General features: G+C 43.2%; 1 protein-coding gene and 1 pseudogene across 7 annotated transcripts in view; both read right to left on the bottom strand.

Moving 5' to 3' along the window:
• Positions 1–15,737, bottom strand: part of NOSTRIN (nitric oxide synthase trafficking) — a 60,957-nt gene that overhangs the window by 27,932 nt on the left and 17,288 nt on the right. For 2 of the 7 annotated variants that reach the window (XM_064586649.1, XM_045868673.3), the window contains exons 3-6: positions 6,866–6,949; positions 3,862–3,924; positions 3,538–3,619; positions 910–972 (exon numbers count right to left, since the gene is read on the bottom strand). In XM_064586649.1, coding sequence (XP_064442719.1) covers positions 910–972; positions 3,538–3,619; positions 3,862–3,924; positions 6,866–6,949 — 292 coding nt within the window. Of the gene's footprint in view, positions 1–909; positions 973–3,537; positions 3,620–3,861; positions 3,925–6,865; positions 6,950–7,901; positions 8,058–14,229; positions 14,334–15,737 lie in introns of those variants that run through there. The other 5 variants (XM_064586651.1, XM_045868674.3, XM_064586653.1 and 2 more) reach the window with 4 other exon arrangements.
• On the bottom strand, positions 8,705–14,223 carry LOC123839327 (large ribosomal subunit protein uL4-like; annotated as a pseudogene).

Genomic DNA, 15,737 nt, shown 5'->3' with positions numbered 1-15,737 from the left:
GGATCACTGGGTTTTCTTCACAGATTCCCTCTCCACTGGTTCGTAGTTCTTCCAACTTGAATTCCCCCTAAGCTGGATTGTTCTAGAATTATCTTCTCTACATATATATGGGTTCCATCTGTTATTCTCTCTGCGTAAGAACCTATAATGATATGCTCTAAATTCTCACACCAGATCATAATTCCTCTCCTTGGAATTCATTTACTGTTTCCTGCACATATGTTAGCTGGCCAACTACATTTTAAATTACTCGCAAAAAGGAACCATGTCCTTGTACAGAGTGGAGTACAGGAAGTGGACCACACATATTTGTGGACTCAGTATATGTCTTCCCCTTTACACATGGCTCCTCACCCCGCACGGCACTCCTCTCACTAGTGAGACAGAGATCACGAATGCCCTTCTACAAATCATAAATCCAAAACTCGGACAGTATTTGTCACTTGCCCTAAGCTACAGATTACACAGAGAGGCAGTCAGTGTAGTGGAATGGGTAAGAGCAATGACTTATAACAGTTCTTGGTTCAACACAACCAGCCTTAGGCAAATTATTTACCTCTCTGTGTCTCAGTTTCCCCCACCCATCTGTCAAATGGGACATACCATATTGGTTTGCTTTTTTTGGGGTGGGGGGTTGTTGTAATGATTCAATATATAAATACAGAGCATTTGCCACACAATAAATGCTATGGCTGTTAGCTATAAATAATAACCATATTCCAAGCCCTGCTCTTCTAGTGGTTTAGTTGAAAGATAGATCTATACAATAATTCAGGGAGGAAACATTTTTCTCTTCAGTTAGCGCTTAGATATATTAACACTAAAACACAGGATCACATTCGTGCAAAAGCAAAAAGGCTCAGACCGAAAAACTGAGTTTACATAAATGACATTCATATGTATACTTGCCTTGATTTGTTGATTCCAGTTGCCAATGACAAGATTTGCTGCCTTTTCAACTTCGTTATCAAGCTAGGAACAGAAAAAAAGAGACATGATTTTTTTTTTTTTTTTTTCTGTCTTTCTGTTGAGTCATGGTGCTGGCTTATGAATTCTGGCAGTCACTATCACAATCCATAGGAATTTCAAAATGCTACAGTGGACATAGATATGCTGAGAAAAGTAGCCAAACTATCTTTTCCCCATGTCAAAACCTCTTGACAGACGTTAGCTTGAATGCATTTGGTAAAATAACTATTTTTGTGTAAACTATGTAACTATACAAGAACTTGCAACAAGAACATCAGTGTGTGTGACCTGCGTGGAGGGGCTCTTGCATAGTTTGGTGTCCCTTTTGGTCCCAGCACTTCCTCAGCATCATTCCCTGCTGCCTAATCTTTAGCACCATGACAAAGCCTGAGAGTCCTGGAAGTGCTAATTTTACTAAGTGTCTCATTGCCCCTGAAGTGAATGAATACTGTTACAATTTCAAAGAGATTGAATTCTTTATCATAATTAACTTTTCTCCTACTTTTAAACAGCCAAAGGTACAGTAAAATAATGATAAAAATGCATCTAGACAACCCTCCAAGGAGATCAGACTTAAGTGAGGGCAAAACTTTTTTTCCTGGACCATAGACAGATCAGCTATCACTCGGCCACATTGAGATCTAGCAACGCTGCCCTTTTATTTTGTCCAGCTGACTGAATTTGGAATATACGATTTATTGTAACAAATACAATGAAAATAGTTTTGTGCACTATGTCACTTTTGACTCTATGTGTAATGTGGAACAAGTTCACTTTAAAAATAATTTTCATCTCTTTTTTTTTTTTAAGTAGGCTCCACACCCAATGTGGGGCTTGAACTCATGACCGTGAGATCAAGAGTCGCATGCTCTACCGACTGAGCCAGGCAGGCGCCCTAAAAAAGTCCTCATCTTTTATCTTCTGTGAGAGAGTGGGCCGGGGTGGTGGGGGTGCAGCACGGAGGGGCAATGCTGAAATAAAGGCTTTAAAACTGGACCAGCAGTTTGAGGGATCATGCTGTTAATTATCCAAAGCACTATGATAATGATCATGTCACTGTGCCTAATTTATGGTAAATACTCAGGAAATGCTAGTGATTATCATATTATTATGGGGTATAAAACATATTTTGGAACTAATGAAATATAGACTGGTGTTCAGTTTTGATTAAGTTGGTTGGCACAGGTGGAAGATTGTATTGCTTAGTAATAATTACTGCATAAATTTCCCCCATTACCCCAGCCCTCAGTAGAACATCCATTCTGGTAAAAATACACATATGTCCACACAAACATCAATTCCATTTCCTGACTCAGCTTAATGAATTTGAATAAAAATGTTTTTGTATCATTTCTCTTCCATCATGGTTTATATAGATGCCTCATCTTCCTCACTTACTACCTTTAAGACCTCCTTTATCTGGCTGTGGTCACTTGAAACTGCGCCTAGCCACTGCCCCTTCCCTCCACAAGGGCCACCGATGACTGCTTCTGAACTTCTAACCTGCACCTGGCCTTGCACCAACTGTAACCATGACCTCACCCCATCAGAGTTGAGCAGCGTTTATATTAAACACCTCTCTATGACACCTGAAAATAGATTTTAAAGTGCTTACTGACTGTATGACACACAAAGAAAAAGAAAAAGAAGCACAGATGAAATTGTTCTGGAAGGAAACGGACACAGGAAGACCAGAGAATATGCTAGACAAGAGGACTAGGTGCTCCTGAAAGAATTGTTTAGTTTTGTTTTTCCCTTTTTCCAATTTTAAGACTATTTGAGGACTATACCTTATTATTGCCTTTACCTAATCCCAAACCGTTAAGCACCAAAAAACATGTCTTTTTAAAAATTGTGTTTATAATTCTTCTGTTTACAGAGGAATATCTATTCATTGGAAAACAATGGAAATACAAAAAGTACCAAAAGATGAGATAAAAATAACCTTGAATTCCACTGACTAGAAATGATTCTTTTTTTAAAAAAGATTTTATTTATTTATTTGATAGAGAGAGATACAGCGAGAGAGGAGAGAGGGAACACAAGCAGGGGGAGTGGGGGAGGGAGAAGCAGGTTTCTCGCTGAGCAGGGAGCCCGATGCGGGGCTCGATCCCAGGACCCTGGGATCATGACCTGAGCCGACACAGGTGCTTAACGACTGAACCACCCAGGCACCCCTAGAAATAATTCTTATTAACATTCTCAGGAGGTTCCTTCAGATTTTTTTCTATTCGTATATACATATATTTATTTTACAAAATTGAAATCATTTTCATTTAACACTATATATAGTGAAAAAATTTCCATGTCAATAAATTCTTCTGTAATAAGATTTTAATGGTTGCATAATATTCCATTGTTTGGATTTATCATGATTTATTTTTGAATAATGAAGAGGTTTCTAGTTTTTCACTATTATAAACAATGCTTTAACAAATACCTTTGTACATAAATCTTGAGCTCATGTTTCTTTTTATGACAAATCCCTGAAAGCTAGCATCACTTTTGATCACCTTTCATTCCTTGGGTCAAAGACAGAAATCTTGCTTTAAGATAGATTTGACTCACTGATTTTCTCTTCTTTTCATGTACACTCAGGACTTGATGAGTTGGTTTTATTGCTTCCAACTCAATTGCTTTGCCAAGTTTTCTGGAAAGAGAACATAAAAGACACACAAGCATAGTATTAGGATTTATATCTACTTTCCAAATTATTTTCTGGGTAAATAAAACCGTGTGTTCCAGCCTGTCTATTCAGGGCAAGTTTGAAGCAGAGTATTTGTAGCACGCCCACTTTAAATATTTAAATATTTATGCCTCCCCCTGGGGTTGGGGTAAGCCCTGGGGGTGGGGTGGGGTAGAGAAGTGGGGAGCTGGGAGGGGGACACTCACTGATGCAGGTCTGCTGCAGATTTCATGCCCTCTGAGACCCAGGCCCAGGCACTAACGAGACAGCTGGAGGCAAAAACAGGAGGGCACAAGAGTGGGTGTCATTTTCCCAGGAAAGTCTGAGCAATGCAGCATCATGTCTGATTCACTACACACAGCAATTGCCCTCATTTCCCTAATCTTATTTCAATGTGTCCACGGGATTCAATTCTGCCAATTTATTGATTTGCACTGTAGTCATTACATATACAGCCTTTTTGCCATCATTTTTCTTTTCAATTTTCAATTTTCATTTTCCATTTCATATCTGTAGAAAACCAGGGAAATAAAGCAGCCAAGGGTGAGCAGGCATTTAGAACAAGCAGAAGATCGTGTGCTAGGTAGGGGGAGAGGAGCCTAATGACCATCTTCTCAGGCTCCTCATTTCACCAGTGAGTACACCAAGCTAGGCTCAGAAAAGTTAAGTGGTGGAGGACCCAAGAGCCCTGGGATGTCCTCACGTGCTGCTCTTGGGGTTGGGGTCCAGTTACTCTTCCCTGCTGGCTTTTAGGACCACAGCTCAGATATTCTGTTTGCTTGTAAGCAGTGTCTCCATTTAACAAAAGGAGAGCACCTCCCTCTCTCTAAAGGCACCTCTCTAAGGGTGGGGGTAGGAAGTGTGATGCTATTTTCTCCCACAGAAGGGGCATAGCTCACAGCAGCCCATAACGCTGGCCTTCAGAAGCCAGAAGGATAAGATCAATTGCATCAGTAAACCTGTGTAGACTTTGGTGGAGGGGCGGGGACAGATCTGTGTCCCTACTGAAATCAGGATGGTGCAGAGGTTTTGCCTCCAAGTGACTTAGGTTGCATCCTGCAGTCAGAGAATTGGAGAGCTAGACCAGAGGATGCCAGAATCTCTGCGTATCCGAAGCCAGGCACAAAGCCAGAGGCCAGAGACTACTTAGTATAGACCTCCAGTTATAGGAAATTGCAAAAAGCACAACATGAATCTGTATCGATAGGAAGTAAATCAGTGGTCGTTTAGGTGGGAAAGGATTGCAAACAGGCTTTAAGAATCTTTTGACGTGATTAAAATGTCTATGTTTTTATTTTGGTGATGTCTATATAGTGCATACATCTATCAGAATTGACCAAACCATACACTTCAGAAGGGTGCTTGTTGTTGCATGTAAATTAAACTTCAATAGAGTTGATTTTTAAAAAAGGAACCCAGGCACCCTTTGGGGAAGAGAATCTGACATCTGCTTCTCAGAGGAGCTGAACAGCAGAGCAGGAAGCCTAGAACTTTGGCCTCAGAGGGGTCTGTGTCTCTGTTTCTTGTGTGACCTTGGAAAGATCACTTGATTTCTCTGACCCTCACGTAATTGGTCTTTTAAAATAGAAATAATTCAGGTTACATATACAACACAGGTTTTGGGTACAGATAAAAGTCCAATTAATGTTTATTATTAAATATTATTGTACTAATCCTGGTTAACCAAACATTCCGGACATGTCAACTCTTTGGGAGCCTCCATGCTGGATGCTAGGACTGCAACAAAATAAGACCCACACTTTTCATTCTTTAGGAGGTAATCAGAATCAAAGTCATAATGAACTCCATGCCAGGTATTAAACACACTTCTTGTATTATCTCATTTAATCTTCACAGCAATTATATGAGGTAGGTTCTATTTCCATTTTAAATTCCAATGTATACACAAGGAAGAGATGATTTGTTTACTCTAAGGATCCTTTTGTCCTTTAAATACTGAGAGGTAAAATAAATTGCCCTAATTCACCCACTTGATAAGAGGTAGAGGTAGAATTTAAATCTGGGCAGTGTCAATAAAGTCTATACTCAACCATTCAGCCATACTGGCTGCTTCTCAGTCTAATAAAATACTATCCTAAAAATAAAGCTCAAAGTCAAACAATTTCAAAGCCATTATTTGCTGTTACAGAGGATCCCTAGGAAAGAGTAAGAATGTGAGTTCCAGAAGGCTTCTTTTTCTTTCCCTCTCTCTTTCACCATCAAAAGAGGTCTTTGCCAAGGCACTGCCAGCTAGGGGTGACATCTGCAAGCGCTGGGCAAGAATCTTTGTAACCAATTATCATTAATCGACCATTTTTAGACTCTCTTTTAGAATATCTAGTATCTTTCTTCTCTTCCCCAAAAGAAAAAATTGACTTCATTCCGAAATGTATTAAGGAAAATGTGAACCACCAGTTTTTCAGGACCCAACGTGCTAATCTCCATGTACAAGATCTCATATAATATATACCTCCCTCTCCCAGACCTGCACACATATGCACCATGCAACACATAGCACTACTCCATCTAACATATGGAGGAAATCAAGGCCCAGAGAGGCCAGGTTACTTGTCGGAGGTCATGGAGTTGAGATAAGCCGGGATTCACACTTCTTGACTCCAAGACCTTCCAACTTAATGGCACTGCTTCCAAAGTAACCTATCATCACTGAGGCTTATTATGAATATGGGCTTAGGAGTCATAAGGACCCCGGATTAGCCCAGTTCTGCCACTTACTATCTGTGTCACTGGGGCAAGTTTCTTAAAACTCCAAGCCTCAAGACCTGGTCTGTAACAGGGACAATAATAAGACTTGCAAAGGGTTGTTGAGAGGATTAAAGGAGAGTATCTATAAAAGCACTTAACACCATGCCTGGAACACAGTAAGCGCCCAAGCCAGGCTTAACACTGCGTACCTGCCACATTTATAAGAGGAAGCTAGAATCGAACATATGTCACTTTTTTTTAATGTTTTATTTATTTATTCATGAGAGTCAGAGAGAGACAGAGAGAGAGGCAGAGGCAGAGGCAGAGGGAGAAGCAGGCTCCCCGCCTTGCAGGGAGCCCGATGCGGGACTCGATCCCAGGACCCTAGGATCGTGACCTGAGCCGAAGGCAGACACTCAACCATCTGAGCCACCCAGGCACCCCCATATGTCACTTTTTATAACTCTTAAGAATTATTTTGCCTTACCTGTTTCATATACTTACTTTTTTTTTGTGCTCTGCAAAGCTTTGCTTAACTTGATTGCCAGTTTCTGAAGTCCTTTGGCATAGTTAATCTCCAAGTTTGCCCTGTTAGCAAAGGGATAGTTGGTAGATAGGATGTTCTGGCCAGACATCAAACACACACACACATACACACACATGTGAAGGAGGGCTCAGCCCGACAATGCAATGTATACACAAGGAAGAGATGATTTGTTTACTCTAAGGATCCTTTTGTCAATAGGTGAAATCCTTAAGGACCTCCAAGAAGATCCTACAAAGGGAGAGTTTTTAATTTAACCTTCTTGTATACCAGTGTTTGAATTGTATGCCCTTCCCACCCCGCAAAGATGTTAAAACACTAACTCCCAGAGCCTGTGAATGTGGCCTTATTTGGAAATAGGGACTTTGCAGATGATCAAGCTAAGATGAGGTCATCAGGGTGGGCCCAGGTCCAATATGGCCATGTCCTTATAAAGAGAGGAAATTTGGACATAGAGACAAACACACACACACACACACACACACAGGAAGAATGCCATGTGGAGATGAAGACAAGAGATTGGGGTGCTGCATCTACAAGCCAAGGAGTCCCAAAGACCGGCAGTCAACCACCAGAGGTGAGAGAACAGTGTGGACCAGATTTCTCCTCACAGCCCTCAGATGGAACCGACCTGGCTGACACCTGATCTCAGACATCCAGCCTCCAGAACTATGAGACAATACATCCTTGTTATTTAAGACACCCAATCTGTGGAAACTTGTTATGGCAGACCTAGCAAACCAATTCATGGAGTAAGGAATGGAAGACTTTCCTGCTTACTCTGGGACATTAGCACCATCAGATTAGCTCTAGATTATAATAGCTGGCAATAAAGTGATAAATTATGATGAAGTTAACCAAGAAGCTTTTTTTGTTTTGTTTTGTTGCTCACTGCCCTTGATCAAGTCTTTATTCAAAATTAGCTGTCCGAGAAGAATGAAATTGGACCATTTCCTTACACCACACACAAAAATAGACTCAAAGTGGATGAAAGACCTCCATGTGAGACAGGAATCCATCAAAATCCTTGAGAACACAGGCAGCAACCTCTTTGACCTCAGCGGCAGCAACTTCTTCCTAGACACATCGCCAAAGGCAAGGGAAGCAAGGGCAAAAATGAACTATTGGGACTTCATCAAGATAAAAAGCTTTTGCACAGCAAAGGAAACAGTCAACAAAAACAAAAGACAACTGACAGAATGGGAGAAGATATTTGCAAATGACATATCAGATAAAGGGCTAGTATCTGAAATCTATAAAGAACTTATCAAACTCAACACCCAAAGAACAAATAATCCAATCAAGAAATGGGCAGAAGACATGAACAGACATTTCTGCAAAGAAGACATACAAATGGCCAACAGACACATGAAAAAGTTTTCAACATCACTTGGCATCAGGGAAATCCAAATCAAAACCTCAGTGATACCACCTCACACCAGTCAGAATGGCTAAAATGAACAAGTCAGGAAACGACAGATGTTGGTGAGGATGTGGAGAAAGGGGAACCCTCCTACACTGTTGGTGGGAATGCAAGCTGGTGCAGCCACTTTGGAAAACAGTGTGGAGGTTCCTCAAAAAGTTGAAAATAGAGCTACCCTACGACCCAGGAATTGCACTCCTGAGTATTTACCCCAAAGATACAAATGTAGGGATCCAAAGGGGTACATGCACCCCAATGTTTATAGCAGCAATGTTCACAATAGCCAAACTATGGAAAGAGCCAAGATGTCCATCAACAGATGAATTGATAAAGAAGATGTGGCATATATGTATATATATATATATATATATATATATATATATATATACACAATGGAATATTATGCGGCCATCAAAAAATTGAAACCTTGCCATTTGCAACAACGTGGATGGAACTAGAGGGTATTATGCTAAGTGAAATAAGTCAATCAGAGAAAGACAAGTATCATATGATCTCACTGATATGAGGAATTTGAGAAACAAGACAGAGGATCATGGGGGAAGGGAGGAAAAAATGAAACAAGATGAAACCAGAGAGGGAGACAAACCATAAGAGACTCTTAATTTCAGGAAACAAACTGAGGGTTGCTGAAGTGGTGGGGGGTGAGAGGGATGGGGTGGCTGGGTGCTGGACGTTGGGGAGGGTACGTGCTATGGTGAGCACTGTGAAGTGTGCAAGACTGTTGAATCACAGAGCTGTACCCCTGAAACAAATAATATGTTATATGTTAAAAAAAAAAAAAAGAAGAAGATAGTAGGAAGGGAAAAATGAAGGGGGCAAATCGGAGGGGGAGATGAACCATGAGAGACTATGGACTCTGAGAAACAAACTGAGGGTTTTAGAGGGGAGGGGGGTGGGGGGGATGGGTGATGGGTATTAAGGAGGGCACGTATTGCATGGAGCACTGGGTGTTATATGCAAACAACGAATCATGGAACACTACATCAAAAACTAATGATGTAATGTATGGTGACTAACATAACATAATAAAATAAAATTTAAAAATTAGCTCTCCGAGGAGTGCCTGGGTGGCTCAGTCGGTTAAGCATCTGCCTTCGGCTCAGGTCATGATCCCAGGGTCCTGGGATCAAGTCCCATGTCTGCTTCCCTGCTCAGCAGGGAGTCTGCTTCTCCCTCTCCCTCTGCCCCTCTCCCCCGCTCATCCTCCCTCTCTCTCTGTCAAATAAATAAATAAAATCTTAAAAATAATTAGCTGTCTGAAATGACTCAACATTTACAGAAGAAACCAATGTAAGGGGACGCCTGGGTGGCTCAGTCGTTAAGCGTCTGCCTTCGGCTCAGGTCATGATCCCGGGATCTTGGGATCGAGCCCCGCATCGGGCTCCCTGCTGGGAGAGAAGCTTGCTTCTCCCTCTCCCACTCCCCCTGCTTGGGTTCCCTCCCTGGCTGTGTCTCTCTTTGTCAAATAAATAAATAAAATCTTAAAAAAAAAAAAGAAAGAAAGAAACCAATGTAGGTTTATGCAGTGAGCTTCTTGTCCTCGTGGTGGGTTTCTTTTCTGTAGGCTTCTCATCTGCTGCTTTCTTGGTGGCTGCAACCTTTTTCCCCGCCAAAAGCTTCTTCTGCTCCTTACCAGCAACAGCCTTCTTTCCTTTCTTCCCTACCACAGGCTGCTTGCCCAGAACCCCCTTCTCATTTGACTTGGCTTCTAGCGCTGCTTATCCATCCGGAGTTTGTGACGCCTGGCCCAGTGGAGAATGGTGTTCGGGCACGTGGTCTTTGCATATGGGTTTAGCTTCAACAGGATTCTCAGGTTCTTCAGTGGATTCTTTTGCAGATCTCTGCGATGAATCTTCTTGCGGGGTGCTCGGAGGGCTCTTTGGATCTCTGGGCTTTTCAAGGTTCGGCTAAGGTGTGTATCAAGCGTCTTGTGTATGGGAAGATTATAGTTACCTTTGAGGGAGGCAACCTTACACCAAGTGCCACACAGATCATGTAACTTGAGGAAAGCACTTTCAGTCCAAATGTGGAAACATCCCACATGCCCACCGGCAGTAAGTTCCAAAATGTTCAGTTGGCTTACATTGAGTAGAGCAATTCCAGGGATGTTTCTGAAGGCCTCGGTGACACCGCTGTCCTCATTAGAGATGATGTTGGATATGGTGATGGTTTCTCATTTCGCCATTTCCAGCTCTCATTTGTTGAGATACATAGACTTTTTTGATATCATTCCAGGACTTAAGTTTCTGAAGAAGCAAAACAGCTTCCTTGGTCTTCTTGTAGCCTTTGCCTTTATTTTCAGCCACCAGAGGGAGTTTAGGAACTTCCTCAGTACAGTGACCATTAGCCATGAGCAGCTCTGGTAGGGCCGAGGCACCCACGCAGAGCAGATGGCATATTGCTTCTGGGTTTGTTCACTTTACGGTGCCCAGGGCACTAGGCTTTGGATGGTGCAAACATGAAGATCCTGTGACACATATTTCCAAAAGCACCGTGGCTGCAATGATGAGTCCCACTGCCTCAAACTCTGGGCACCCAAGCCACAGCTCTGCCGGTACCCCCAAGACTCAGCCCTTGTTTGAGGACCTGCTAATTCACTAACAGCGTAGGGCTGTCTGTCATTTTGGTGTAAGTTGGTGTGAACAAAGTTCATGGTATCTGGTCGAATGGGATCCTTGACCACAGCAGGCAAAGTGACATTTTTGCCAGATGACTCCCCCTTTTCAGAATACATTCATGCCAGTGGACAAGCATGTATCACGGCAGGGAGGGCAGAGCGAGAGGAGACGCGCTCTGCTCAACCCAGCGACTCCTACACGAAAAGCAAGAAGTGGCTTCCTAATGGAAAAGTGCAGAAGTGGACAAAACCAGATTTAGAAAATGAATTTCTGTTACTTTGTATGCAGGACAAGACTCAGTAGGAAATCTGGGCATGCCTCCAAAAGCAAACTCCTTGGTTCTTTTGAATAGATTGAATCACTGTTATCTTAAACTGATTTTACCGTGTCCTACTTATAGGCCCATCTATAGATAAAATGAAGACATACTCTTATTCATCTTCTCACTTTCACTGAAGATAATACAAATGTAGGAAAGTAAGTTCAATTTGTATTGTTTTCCTCCTTAATTTGGACCAAAATGGGTTTGTTTATTTTGTTGTTGTTGCATAGATTTTAGCCTTTGAATTCTATTTTTATTATAACATATCTTTAGAATTATTTATGACCTCACTTCACTTGGAAAAACAATCCCAGAACTCCCTAGTAACTAACTTAATACCTGCATTTTTTCAGCACAGTGAAATTAGACTCAGTGCTATGGACCGAACAGAGAAAGATAGCTCTGTTTTATAAAATGGAATCCAGAGATCATGGACTATTGACCGATTGCTAAGTTTCTATTCAGCTTTCCCTGTTAGTACAGTGGTGCTCTGTTATTTTTACCACTTTTTGAAGGAAAGAAGGCCACTGTAGAATGCACGTTAAGGCCTAGTTGCAGAAAACAACATTTGGAATCAGAACTTGCCCAAGAATAAAGAATGGCAATGGCAAATATTTTAAAAAATTGAAGCTGATAAATATCTCATTGCATTTAAAAATATATTTCTGCACTCTAGGAATATGTCCCAGTTGATGGAGAGAGAGAATGCTGGTCAGCAGCAAGCTGGGAATGACCATCACCTTGATGATGCTCTAGAAGCGCAGACCTCTACCTCTGGAATGGCTTTAGGCACTGCTAAAGGGAATAATCAGACCTACCTCAAGAGGTTTTATGATGATTAAAATGTGCAAATGACCCAAGCCTAGGAGGGGCTGAATAACGAGATCGATTGCTGGATTGACCTGCATAATCTGGCTCCCTCTCTGATATCCCCTCCTACCAGTCATCCCCATGCTCCTGCTTAGTGGCCAAATGCCATCCTGCCTCAGGGCCTTTGCACTTGCTGTGGCTGGGTAGTTTTTCTGCTACATAACCACATGGCATCTCCTTCATGTAAACCCCAACAGGTCTTGTGTAAACAGCACTACCTCAGAAGCTACCCTATCACTATCGCCCTACAGCTGTATTTATGTCCTAGAATGTCCCCCTACAGCTGTATTTATGTCCTAGAATGTCCCCCTACAGCTGTATTTATGTCCTAGAATGTACCACAATCTTACACCACGTAGTTTCAGTGTATTTCTAGGAACAATTCTATGGACACACCCAGAATGTAAGATCCACGAGGGCCAGAATTTGTTTTGTTCGCTGCTATATCTCTAGACCTAGAACAGTGCCAGGCACATAATAGGCACTCAGTATGTATGTCTTGAATGAATAAATCAATGAATGGACTTCCCATCAGATCTTGGTTAGAATTTTTAACTGGTCTCTGCTGTATTTGTTCTTGGTTCCCACCTTTGAAGACCGTAAACTATTTAGATGCAATCCTGCCCTGATGCATTGCTTAGCCTTAATGTCAGAGTACACTGCTTTTTAGCCCTTATAGTAGCTAGACAAAAACGCTGTCCTAGTCCATCACTAACCAGAGGGCTTTTGAGGACTTTCTTTTCCAGCATTCCATTCTTTTTTTTTTTTTTTTTTAAGATTTTACTTATTTATTTGAGACAGAGAGAATGAGAGACAGAGAGCATGAGAGGGAGGAAGGTCAGAGGGAGAAGCAGACTCCCTGCCGAGCAGGGAGCCCGATGCGGGACTCGATCCCGGGACTCCAGGATCATGACCTGAGCCGAAGGCAGGCGCTTAACCGACTGAGCCACCCGGGCGCCCCATCCAGCATTCCATTCTTACTTGGAAGCAGCACGGAGAGCATGAAATCTGATGAAGCATGCATACTGCTCAGCTCGGTGCTGGGCACCGAACAAGTTCTTAATAAATAGCAATTTTTCTAATCTGATTATTATGTACCCCAGAGGATCTCTAATCATTCAGAACACCCCAAATATACAGAGATGGGAGGTGCGGGGGAAAGAATCCACAGTTTGCTCATCCATCAGCTCCAGAACGATTCAGAAGGGCTTCTAAAAGGACAGGCAATGCTGTTGGGCACAGGCTTTCCCTCAGAACCCGGTTTCAATTTCAGAATGTTCTTGCAGGCTGTACAAGGAGTCCCAGCGGCCAAGCAGAAATAAAGAGGACAATTGCCAGAAGGAAGTGCTGCTTTCCTTTAAATTGTTAACTTAATCAGATTCACCTGGGGGAAAAAGCTGGGCTTTGGTGTCAAGAAAGGAAGAAGGTCCTGCTGGCTTTGAAGCGATTGTGCTTCTGTGCTGAGCAGGGCCACCTTCACTCCGCAGCCATAGGAAACCAGCCGACAGAGATTCAATTACCACGCAGGGTTTCTCTTTACAACCAAGTATCTTAGAAATCTGGGCAGATTGATAGTTTCACAGGTTGGGATAGAGCTTAAAAATTCCAAACAGGGATGCCTGGGTGGCTCAGTCCGTTCAGTGTCTGCCTTCGGCTCAGGTCATGATCCCAGAGTCCTGGGATCGAGCCCCGCATCGGGCTCCCTGCTCAGCAGGGAGCCTGCTTCTCCCTCTCCCACTCCCCCTGCTTGTGTTCCTTCTCTCATTGTTTCTCTCTCTCTGTCAAAATAAATAAATAAAATATTTAAAAAAAATTCCAAACAGTGCTCTCTTGACAAATGCGTTGCCATCCTTTGTGACATGTGGCTGACTCTTGACCTGTGTTCTGTCTACACACAAAAGAGCGACATCCAACATTTCCTGGGCACTTACAGCATGCCAGGCACCGTTCTAAATGTTTTAGGTGTATTTCCTCATTTACTCCGTGATAATTCCCATCAGGTAGGCACATGTACTCTACCCATTTCACGGAGGGGAACACCAATGCACAGAGCCTAGTCCATTAACTTGCCTGCGGAAGAAGTTGACAGAGCTGGGACACAAACCCGGCAGTCTGGCTGGAGAAAGCGCCTGCTTGGTTATTCCAGTTTCCTGCCTCTGACGGTGGGGAAGAGGCTGGAGATGGAGAATTGCGGGGGAAGCAAAGGTAAGTACTTTTGAAAACTGACACCGCCTCTCACTTGGCCTTTGTGGGCAGTGTTCTGAATCACCACCGCTCCCGCTCCCGGGGCTTGGCAGCTAGAGAGCGCATTCCCAGCGGCCTCGGTGCTGACAAATGAGCTTGCCCAGCCTCTTCTGCACGCAGCAGTGCCGTCCTAAGGCATGTTCCCAGATGCGGAGGGGGCGGTAAGGCTCTGGACGGCGGGAGGGAGGGAGCTGTGATATCGGCTGTCCCCAGGGTAGCCCTAGGGGCCTCTTGGAACAGCACTTCACTGTGTCCCCACCTCTCCGCCTGCAGCGGGAGGGTGGCCCTACACGTTTTAGACCCGGCATTCAAACTGACCAAGCAGAGCAGGCTGCAAACATCTGCTCTTGCAATTTAAACCCTAATGACATTTCAGACTCCTCAGCAGCACACACTGCCAGTTGGAAGGAAATGAAATGCAATGGGGTCAGGAGGATGGGTGCGGGTACATGGGGAGTGGAACACTCTGAGCTCTCTTTCTGGTGAGTCTGCCTACTAAGGGAGAGTTCCCTGCCTCTGGCAGCCAGTGGCCTTTATCTTAACGGAGGTTAATGGGTAAAATCCCCACACACACCACCCCCCCGCCAGAGAAAATTGCTCTCAGAAGCCATGTTCCAACTGGCAAGCAGAGAGAGAGCTTTTACCTTTATAAGTCGGAACATTTGTAAATTGAAACAGACACTGCCATGTGGCTCATCTGTGCTTATGGTCTAATAGTGTGTGTGTGTGTGTGTGTGTGTATCTCCTTTCAGAATCCCTGCTGAACAGAAATGAACTTTTCCCAAGGCAAAGATGGCAACGTGCGCCCCTGCATCCATTGGTTTCTTCTCAGTCCTTTGAAGAGAGTTGCTTTTATCATGGTTTCCGGCAGGCAAAGGGAGTTAAGAGAGGCAGAGTGAGTCTGAGACAGAGAATTTTCATTCCCTCATTAAAATAATCAGAAACGAGCTTGTAAAAACCCGGTGCTTAATGTTCTAGCCCTAGAGCTACTCTGAAGGGAGCTGGACCAGGGCCTTTGAACATGTTGGAACACCCACAGTGGTGGTGCCCCAAACAGCCTGCCCAGTTGGCAGATGCCCTTACACCAAGCCTGCATTGAGCTGGGTAGAAATCAAAATGTATCTTCTTTCCCACATCCTCCTCTGTATGTAATGGGAGTTGAGATTTCTTCTCCAAGCAATTGTCTTGGCACGTATAAAACTGATGATGTATGTATACATACCTCGATGGGTAACTCAAACTCAGAATTTTCCAGTGAGCCTCAAAGATCCTGAACCAGGGAAATGGCATGCACTGACTTTTAATCCATTTATATTCTAATTTCCTCTCAACAC

Source organism: Mirounga angustirostris, unplaced genomic scaffold (assembly GCF_029215605.1).
Source record: "Mirounga angustirostris isolate CCGP_5_RB_7025 unplaced genomic scaffold, mMirAng1.0.hap1 SCAF_3, whole genome shotgun sequence".
Taxonomy (NCBI): domain Eukaryota; kingdom Metazoa; phylum Chordata; class Mammalia; order Carnivora; family Phocidae; genus Mirounga; species Mirounga angustirostris.
This window is presented reverse-complemented; position numbering and strand designations above follow the sequence as displayed.